General features: G+C 32.4%; 1 protein-coding gene across 1 annotated transcript; it reads right to left on the reverse strand.

Moving 5' to 3' along the window:
- Positions 1–1,556: 1,556 nt before the first annotated feature.
- On the reverse strand, positions 1,557–8,459 carry LOC108327576 (ABC transporter G family member 39). Its single transcript, XM_052873121.1, has 17 exons — positions 8,375–8,459; positions 7,953–8,243; positions 6,970–7,060; positions 5,911–6,811; positions 5,655–5,815; positions 5,443–5,546; positions 5,157–5,322; positions 5,016–5,069; positions 4,634–4,761; positions 4,207–4,539; positions 3,811–4,101; positions 3,616–3,699; positions 3,346–3,479; positions 3,031–3,258; positions 2,740–2,911; positions 2,330–2,584; positions 1,557–2,232 (listed from the first exon to the last, which is right to left on the reverse strand). Exons 1-17 carry the CDS (start codon positions 8,456–8,458, stop codon positions 1,963–1,965), a joined length of 3,747 nt encoding a protein of 1,248 aa, XP_052729081.1. The 5' UTR covers position 8,459; the 3' UTR covers positions 1,557–1,962.
- Between the last annotated feature and the right edge of the window lie 2,731 nt (positions 8,460–11,190).

Consider the following 11,190-nt stretch of genomic DNA (forward strand, 5'->3'; position numbering starts at 1 on the left):
GAATTTGCATTAGACTTTAATACTTTTCCTTAATAAAAATTTGGTAACTCCAAGCATAGTGCGTAGTAGTTCAAATCTTGATCGTGGTAGTGCCTCCATATAAATATCTGCAATTTAGTCTTTTGTTGGATAGTACTCGAATCAAATTTGTTTAGTTGTTTCTTCATCTCGAATGAAGTGATATTTAATGGTTATGTGTTTTGTTCTTTGATGATGGACTAGATTTTGTGCTATTGCTATTGTCGATTTGTTGTCGTAAAAGATAATAGTCAGTCCATCTTGTGCTTCACCCATTTCTTCAAGTAGTCTTCGTAGTCATATGCTTGACTCGTCGTTTCAACAACATCTAGATACTCTCCTTCTGCTGTTGATTGTGCCACAATTGCTTGCTTCTTTAATGTCCAAGATAAAATAGTTGATCTTAGTGAGAAAATGTATCCTGACATACTCTTCATGTTGTCCATTGATCATGCCCAATCACCTATCTGTGTAACCAATCATTCTTGAGTTAGTCATGGTTTTGTACCATATACTAAATTCATTTGTGCCTTGTAGATATCTTAAAAAAAAATTTCCTACTCCATAATGAATCTGACTTGGCTTGTGCATGAATCTTGATAGAAGACTTGTAGCATACACATTGTCTGGTTGTGTGGCTATGAGATATAAGAGACTTCCAATTAAACTCCTGTAGCATGATGCATCTGCCTCTTGTGCTCCATCATCTTTTTTTAGCTTTTCGTTTACCACAAACGGATTAATGACATAAATGACTTTGAACTAAACTAAAAATAAGGAAATAAATGCAACGAAAGACTATTTTTGGATGGATTAGAAAAGCAACGTGAATAAGCACGTTGCTTAGAAGAAACATACACGATGGGCTCTTGGTGTTACTAGATTTTAGTAATTTAATACAAACCAGATATAGATAAGCTCTTTATTGACTCGTATAAGTTATGCGGGACAGGCCTAAGCAGGCTAAAATACTCAGTACACCTAATACTACTTTTTATTATAGATCTATAAACACTTTTTAGTATAGGTCTATAAGTTGACTTGTACAGTTTTTCTTCACATTTTCATCATAAGTTTAGAAATAAAATGAAACTCCAAATTAATCTTCCAACATTAAGCATTCCTGCTCTTTATCAACTAATTTAAACTACTCTTATCCATGTACAATAATCTTATTTTCAAAATAGTCTTGATTTTAAAATGTTATTATTTTGATGAATTTTTTAAAATGTGATATATCAATGTATATGTTGCAGGTTGTAACTTTTTTGAAAATCAAATTTAGAATGTAAAAGGATATTTCAGGTTTTATTTTGAAAATCGGATGCTAATTTGTATATTGATTACAATTTCAATCCCTCATTTCAATCATTGCATTAGTCATTTAATAGCAGTAACCAAGATTATTGGAATTAATTGTAGTTGATCCTTAAATTAGTCATTGTACTGTATGAGACTAGTACATGTCTACCGATCGGTCAACCATATAGGAAATTAATCCCAACAAAATTCACAACTCAATAGATCGAATGGTCGAAATACTCACTTCCATCACCGGTCTAAAGGTATTATTCACATATTAACAAAGTAAAAACATGTTTAAATGATATTGGGTCGTAATTGGGTCAATTCTATTTAAAGACCCACTACAGAACCTATAAATACAGAGACAAAGTAAGAAGGTAGGTGATTGCATTTATTGGGCATTTAAGACTTAACTAACCGATGGATTTGAACGTCAGAATACTTTAACAGGTATCGACCCTTCAGATTTGAACCGTTGTGAAAGTGTGGTTCTCGACCCTACTTACTGAAATAGTCATCAAATATATTAATGACTAATCCATAAATTTGAAGCCTACTTACTGAAATAGTCATCAAATATATTAATGACTAATCCATAAATTTGAAGCCGAAAGGTTGGAGGGAACAAGACAATCCATCTCATCTTTTTTGGAAGTTCAAGAATTTGATGCCATAGGAAAAAACAAACAAGAAAAGGAGAACCCAGGCTACGTGAACAATAACAACCACTGGGAGGAAGTGATGGTCATAACCAAAGGTTTTCTTAAGCAGTTCCTTCAGCGCCATGTTTTCAGCTCCTGGGATTTCCACTTCTGCATTTTCATCACCAAGTTGAGAGGTAGCAATGCCATACAGTGTCCAAGCATTAGGAGTAAGCCAATAGTACCATCTCCACCATATAGGAATTTGCTGTAACATTTAGGAGAAACATAGTTTCGATATAAACAAACCTAGTTTCCAACATTATATATTATGAATTAATATATGAAAATAGTAGCTATCGTACCGTCCTAGGAATGACAAAGCCAGAGAACGTGTTCCAGATGGATAAGAAGAAGGTATTGCAAATGGCTGCAACTTGGAAACTCGGTGTTAGGGCAACAATCATCATCCCATATAGTGTGTAGTAGATCAAACAAACGAGCATGAAGTAGTAAAATGAAAAAACTTTGGCCGCTCTCCATTCAAACCCAATCAGGGAGTAGATTATGACACTGAAGAGTGTAGTTTGAATAGCGTTGTAAATTGTCTCCACTGCCACCTACGAAATCAGTTAGTGCAATAGCTTACATAAGAAATCTATGAAGGGAATCTGTGTCTCACAAAGATTCATAAACTTACTAACAAAACACAATTTGGATTTGTAACTTTCTCTTTAAAATCAACAGAGTTATGCCTTGTCTTGTGAATTTCTACCTGACTAATTGCATAGGTCAATGTTGAATACATCCCTGCTGCTCTTTCACGATACAATACGGTTCTTTCTATGTCAACAATTGGCTGCACTCCCATAGTGTTCTGGGTTCCAAGGAACATCACAGCTGTATACATGGCTCCTAGAAGATCCCATACATCTTGTTGCTTTTTTCTGGCCATCAATTTAAAGTTTTGCAACATAAATAGTTAATATGAACTTGAACTTCAGTTTATCTTTCCAAGGCCATAAGAATAGCAAATACACTTGTAATGAACTATTAATTAACTTACATATTTTTGGCTTTATTCAGGAAAATTAGACCAAAGAGTAACGCAATGGATATTGTGAAGAAGAATCGAGTGCTATTGTAGGAAGGATTTCTCCAATAAGACCAATACTGTTTCCAAAAACAAGCCTTGCACTGCACAAAGAATGACTGGGAATATTTGGTTGGGAAGTGCAAGTCATTGGAACCTGGTGGTGGAGTACTGAGTTCTTTGATAAGCTCTTGATTATTTCTGTAGAAAGTATAAAGAAAATAAAGTTACTATTTGTAAAGCTAGAGTTTTCGTAACTATAGTAATAAATCATAGGAAAAGACTTACAGGTAAAGAGTAGAGTTAGCGTAAATCTCCGAAAAATCTATGCCAAGTTGAGCTTCATATGAAGGAGTGCTAATTTCAAGCATCCACGTTGCAGGATTACAGCCATCGTTGATTCTTGGAACCCCTGGAATAGCCTACAGAAAACATTCATTCATATATTTAAGTAAGAAAATATTGCCACTGAAATTATAAGCTGCCCATTCAGAGAATAAAGCAAAGGTATATTGATATCATAGCTCCATTAAAATGACAGACAAAAAATTTCAATACTTCAAAATATTCTATGAGCTGCTGTGAATGATAACCAAGAGGTCCAGCATAGATAACTTGTCCTCCCCTTTTCATTAAAAATAACTGCAATAAAGAATAAATAAAATTTGAACATGTTAATTATGTCAGAAAAACAATCACCTAAAGCGATCAAATTTACATATGAACTCTAATAATTTCATATTACCAATTTACCTCATCAAAAGCTTCAAAAATGTCTATGCTTGGTTGATGAATTGTGCACACAACGGTTCTGCCAGTGTCCACTGTGTTTCTCACAGTTCGCATAACAATAGCTGCGGCTCTAGCATCAAGACCAGATGTTGGCTCATCCATGAAGATAATTGAAGGGTTGGCAACCAATTCTACCGCAATTGTAAGTCTCTTCCTCTGTTCAATTGATAGACCGTTTATGCCTGGAAGCCCCACAAGAGCATCTTTTATTGATTTAAGCTCAACCAACTCCATAATTTCTTCAACAAACATCTGTATCATCAGAAAAAATTGAAATAATTACAAGTATTAGCTTACTATTTACTAAATTCATAATGGCCAAGAAAAATATAACAATTTAAGGTTGTCTTCACACACCTTTCGCGTCTGTGTATTGACATCTGAAGGAAGGCGAAGCCATGCAGAAAATAATAGTGATTCATAGACAGTAACATTCGGAGAATGAATGTCATTCTGCTCGCAATAACCACTGACACGAGCAAATGTTGTTTGGTTCTTTGGGTAACCTGATATGCTAATACTTCCTTCGATGTATCCACCTGTTTTTCTTCCAGCTAGTACATCCATAAGGGTTGTCTTTCCAGCACCACTAACACCTATAAGTGCTGTCAATACCCCTGGTCTAAAAGCACCACTTGCATCATGCAGTAGTTGAAGTCTATCTTCATCGATTCCTTCACTTTTCATTTCCTGATAAACATAAAGCAAAACCAAAAGTATGAGGGAAGAATTAATCACATGAAAGTGATATTACAATATTATTTGAAGATATTCATTCACTTACGGCTGGCATGTCTACATAGTAGTTAACATGATTGAACGCAAGTGAAAGAGGTTGAAACGGCATGACCATTCCTTTTCTTTTTTCTCGATGAGAAGCATTTCTTACTGCCATGTCTATTCCCTGACCTCCTGTTTATCAAAAGGACAGAGTATTGAATAATTGAATCAATCAATAATTTGAATTGCTTGAGAATAACAATCCATTATTCTTTTCAAAAATTGATGCAAGGTCATGAAAAAAGTTATACTCAGTTTAAAAACTCAAACTATTTAACAGAATAGTGCGACCAAAAACATGAATGTCAATGAAATACAATATGTAAGAACGAAACCCAGACAATTTTTAAGTAGCAATGAAATACACTTGAATGAGCAAGAAATACCTTCATTCTTCTTGTCATCTTCATCCGTGATGAATGCTTTTGAATCACCACTAGCTGAAAATTTTGTTTGATTAAAATGGTTCGGCAGTGTTGAAAATTCCATTCATTTATAGTGTATTAAAATCTACAGATATATGTTACCATTCAAATAGGTCAATGCAACAATGCAGAGAAGGTTGAAAAGAAGAATAAAACCAAACAACGCTCCGATGCATATCCAAAACCAGTAATCTTCAGTGTAAAAGCCTCGAGACTTGAGAAGCACTTTTCCAACTGTAGGTGCATCAAATCTAGAGTCTGTATTTGGCTGAAAATAAAACATATTTGACAACTCTTGGAGTTAATGGAATTAATTTAGACTCCGAATTTGTTTTTGTATTTGAAAGTATGTAACATGGGCAATGAGAAAAAAGAAAACATTTCTTACTTTACTCCATCTTTCATCTAAAAATTCATTTAGTACTAAAGCATTCTGACCATAACTCATGGGAGAAACATAGTAACCCCATTTCAACCATGGTTTGATATTATCTGCAGGCATGAAAGATGAGTAGGAAACAAAACAATTCAATCTCAATGTTTTTATTTTACTGACATACATATATCTAAAAGATTAAGAAATGAATGACGATGTCTCACTTTTTGAGACAACAAATCCTCCAAGCACAAAGACTAGTTGATATATCAAACCACTCAGTATGTTAGAAGTAACGTATGTTCTTCCGATTACACCAACCAGCCGGAATAGAGAGATAGCCATCTGATGGACGCCAAACAATGCCAATAGTTGTTTGAAAAATCTGATGAAACAGAATGATTGGTGTGAGTTTTAGAATTTTTCATTTTGAAAAATAATAGCCAAAGCAGGAAAAGGAAGGAAGCAAACCCACAGAACCTGCTAGCTGAAGGAGCAAATCCAATTGTGTAGTATGTGAGAACAATCCATATTGTTGATTCCACGAAGGAAATGGGGATCCTGAGAACCCATATAGGTAAGGCAAAAGCCCATGCAGGGTAAAACATGAAATCCCTTTGTTTGAAAAAGACAGGAAGCCTTGAAACAATCATGGCTTGTTCTGAGAACCCATTGAACATGATGTTCACTAGAGAAAAGAACAGTGCTCCAAAGAACTTTCCCCCATCTTCAACTGTGCCCACTGGCATTTCAACTCTAAGGAACAGAGTAAAGCCTAGAATAGACAACACAACTAACTGTATTATCCTGAATACGTACACAAACATGTCACGTTTCATAAGCAACCATTCTCTTGAGAAACAAGCCTTCAATAGTTCCCAACTTGATATACCATACTTGTCTTTAACTAAGGCTGCTCGGTGGGTTTGCCTCTTATCATAAGGAACCTTAAACTCAGTATCAAGCTGTTCTCCGACGTGAAACAAATGGAAAGACTCGGCAAATTCTGGAACTGAAACATACCTATATGGTTCATCCTTTCTAAACCAATACTGTTGCTGATCTTTCTTAGACGTTACTTCTTGTAGAAAGTCAGCATCTCCCTTTCTAGGAGGACATTTGAAACCCATGTTTTGAAAGAACTGTAGCACATGTTGACGTGGACCTTGGTACACAATGTAACCTTCTGAAAGTAGGATGATGTCATCAAATAGTTCGTATGTCTCTGGTGGTGGTTGAAGAAGAGATATGACCATGGTTTCATCCATTATATGAACCATTTGGCTCATGAACTTGCATATCTGAAAGGTGGTGGAACTGTCCAGTCCTGTTGATATTTCATCCATTAAAAGTGCTTTTGCCGGTCCTACTAGCATCTCCCCTGCACCCAGTTACAATTGAAGCAGTAGGTAATAGTAAATATATAACAGCACTATTTTTTACACTAATTGAACTAAATCATTTTTAATTTAATAATTTTTATGTATTTTACTTTTGATTCTATCATTTTGTGAAGAATAAGTATGTGATGTAATTGACCTGTTGTGACACGCTTCCTTTGTCCACCTGAGATGCCCCTTCTCATGTTATTACCAACCATGGTCTCAGCACATATATCCAATCCAAGTATCTGTTAGAGCACCAGAGAAGTACGTGTAAAAACAAAAATATATATATATATATAACTTTTGTTCCTTACGTAAATTTATTCATTTTTTAATCAATAGAAAATAAAGAATAATTTTTTTCTAAGATTAAATACAATTAAGGATTTCTGACCAATAATATGAGTATCTAATTTGGATTTCAATTCTTATTATCAAATACCCAAATCTGTGTGTTTGTTTTTTTTTACCATCCATTTTAATCATGTTTATTTATGAGCTATCTGAACTAAAACTAACTTTTTTTTTTCGAATTACAGAAAATTAAAAAAAAAATCTATTTTGTATTAAATAGTTGAAAAATTAACTCAAATTTAATAAATTAAAAATGTATTTAAGTTTACTTATTACTTTTTGCTTTCTTTATTATAAATAAAACACGTTTTAGAATAAATTGTTGATTTTCATAATAAAAAAGTTATAACTTTTATGCAATTTAGATTTATTTTGCTTATGTATTCTATTAAATATTAAATATTACACGTATTTATGTTTTTTTAATGAATAGTGAGTACAGCCCTTTAAATCATTAATAAATGACAATTAATTTGGTTCGTCAGAATGATTTTTTTAATTTAACAATTATTTTATTGATTTTAACGATGATGTTAGAATACGGAATTGCTTACATAAATTTGTCACCAATAAATTTAACATAAATATATCTGTATTCAAATTATAAAGAGAATTATCACATAAATAGTTTTTTTATTTTATTTTGAAGCATCCATATTAAAATATTACTTTTATCAATAAGTAACTTATAAAACCTCTCTCATTCAATACACTAGTTGAAGTAATTTTTTTATGCGAAAGATAAGTGGAGAAAATATGAAGTTAGGCAACAAAATTACAAACCTTCAGAACATAATCTGTTTGCAAATTGGTTTTTTGACCAGATATGACAGTAGCCTTCATAAATGCATCAATGTCAGGATCAGGTTTGATTCCTTTTTCTTTCTCCCGTCGTAGAAGTTCTTCTAACATTTCATACCTCGTCCCAACACCTAGACAACGTGCTGTAAAATCTAATGTTTCTCTCACTGTCATTTCTCCATAGTGAATATCATGTTGCCCAATGTAGGCACAAGTTTTTCTACAAACAAATTCATTAAGCTCATGCCCACAGTAACTTACTCTCCCACAAACCTGATCATCGTAATATAAATTTACAGTAAAAAAAACAAAAACAAATTACACCTGAGATGATTAGAACGAAGAAGAAATTATTTAAGTAAATTCATTAGAACCAAACAAAGATATGAAACCAGACAGTGAACCTTTAAATCTGGGTCAAGCTTCCCTGCAAGGGCTAGAAGTAATGTTGTTTTCCCTGCACCTGGAGGACCTAGAAGTAGGGTCATCCTGATATATAAATTACCATGTTATTATATAAAACAAGAATAAGTCTTAAATTCCATTAAATAAATAGTAAATAAAAAATAGAAAATCTACTTTGTAAATATAATTTTCTTCGGAATAAAAAATATTCATCCATCTTTAGAAACTGGCAATTAATATATATTTTTAGTTTAATATATTCTCACAAAATTATGAATGTACCTTGATGGTTTCACAATTCCACTAACATCTTTTAGAATACGAATTTTTCTCTTCTTGGAAGGTGAAAGGCCAACCAATCCCAGAATCGTCTATATCAAGCACCACAAAGGAAATCCAAAATAAATATTATAAAAAATATCACAAAATCGAATTTAACTAAAGCTTAGGCACGTTAACAACTTTAAAATGTATGGTATTAAAGCTAATCTAATATAAAAGATTTCCTTAGGGTCTGTTCTCTTGAGTGGATTTGAGGGAGTGGATTTGAGGGGATTTGAGAGGATTTGAAAATAATTTTTTTTGAGCGAATTTAGAGGTAAATGAGATTGAATTTGAAAATAATTTTTTTTAATTTGTCACGTCAATACAATTCTATACTAATTCTCACAAATTTTATTTTCAAATTCACTTTCATTTACCTCCAAATTCGCTTGAAAAAACGACAAAAAAAATTATCTTCAAATCCTCTCAAATCCCTCCAAATCCACTCCCTCAACAAATCCACTCAAGAGAACAGGTCCTTAAAGATAAAAAGAAAAAAAAAGTAATACAATGTATATAGAAGGTAAGTATCATAACTATGATTTGGAGAGAAAAAAAACTGTTTCTTCCAATATATTTCGGTTCTAGATTTTAGAAAAACAAATGAAACTAAAGTACCTCAAAAGTGTCGAGAGCAACATTAAGCAGGGTAGGAAGTGATCTATTTCCAACATGAACATTTCCCTCCACTGATAGATTCTCGTATCTGATTTCAATTTCTGGAATTCTAATCCCCACTCTGCATGATAATAATTCTCAACAAAGTCAGGAAAAAAAAAGTGGCTATAAACAATATTGACCACTTAATAACGACAACATCAATAATATCAGCAAGAAACCCTAGTAACACAGCATTAATAACATTGGAAGCTGAAACATCAAAGAATATTAACAATAACACTGATAATAATATGATGATGATGATGGTAATGACAGATAAAAATAACCTATCAATTCTATCTCGAAGTTTACGAAGAAATTTCTCATTATCATCATCGACAAATTTGAGTACACTGTCCAACAGATGCTTTTTGTCTTGCAACCTAAGATGAGCGACATCAACTTGACAATGTAGAACCTTTCCATTGTCAAGCACTACCCTCAACAACCCTGTTCTTATGCGGTCTAGCGTAGATAAACGCTCGATCGCAGCCCATTTGAGATCCTCCTCATTGTCTTCTTCCTTGCTGCGTCCACTCCTTAACAATGGAGATGACGTCCAACTCTGTTCGTAACCCAACGAAGGCAAGCTATGGCGATGCTTTTCTCCCATCACCAAATCATTTCTCGCAGATGTTGATGCCATTAATTTTCAAGAATGATAAGCCTGTTACATTTATAGAAGAGATTAAAAAATCACACTGCATGTTTTATAACCTTGATGGTTTTATAAAAGTGAATAAAAGAGACCAAACAGTGTGCACGTGTCAAATAGGTACAGCTATTAACTTACGAGAAATGTTGACCGTTCTTTGAACTTCAATACTGACAGCGAGAATCTCCTTGATCAAAAGTAGATAATAATTACAATGACAAAAATGATGACTCTTTAAATATATCTCGCTTGAACATGATAGAGACACCTTATAATTCTATCATGAAAATAATAATAGGTTTTAATAGAGATTAGATTAAATGCTAATATTTTTAATTTTCGAAATCAATGTTTTATGACGATTTTAAAAATCCATATATAATAATATAGTTAACCTTTATTAAATTCATTTTAGATTAAATAAAGTTATATTCAGAGAAGGAATTGATATGAAATACCACTAAATAATTAAAAAAAGTTATCGGCACAATATTAATTAACAAGATTTCAGTGGATTTAATCTGTTCAATTCCTATAATTTTAAAAATTTACATAAATTCCGTATAAATCACAACAAAGACAACATTAGAATAATTTAACAAGGTTGGTAAGTTTTAGATATCAAAAACGTACAATTTATCGTTTCCAACCAGAAGTTTAATTAGTTCAAATTACATAATATATTACTATATTATATGTACATAAAATAAGTAAATTAAAGCTGTTTTTCAGCCAATTCTCTCTCTAAAATTCCATACATATATTTTTATGTCTTCACATTTTCTTATGTATTTGCATGTAATGAAAAAAAAAAACTTATGAATCCCTCAATTAATAACATTGCATACTTGATCAACACTTTCACTTCAATTAATAAATGCAATTGTTTATTAAATTCATCAATACCTTCACAGTAACTTTTAGAATATCAAACTTTTATTGTCAATGGCATATATTCATCTACATTTAAAGACTATTTTTTCACATACAACACATGTAAACTTAACATTTTGTACGTTAGAGAATTATACATGTAAACAAACTTTACAATAATTAGAGTAATCCTCGTCTAGTTTGACCAAATTTTTCTCTATCCAATTAAAAAAAATATTGACCAACTTTTGATGAAAAATAACGTTGTTCTTGTTCATTTAAAAATAATTCACGCAAATATCA

Source organism: Vigna angularis, chromosome 2, assembly GCF_016808095.1.
Source record: "Vigna angularis cultivar LongXiaoDou No.4 chromosome 2, ASM1680809v1, whole genome shotgun sequence".
Taxonomy (NCBI): Eukaryota; Viridiplantae; Streptophyta; class Magnoliopsida; order Fabales; family Fabaceae; genus Vigna; species Vigna angularis.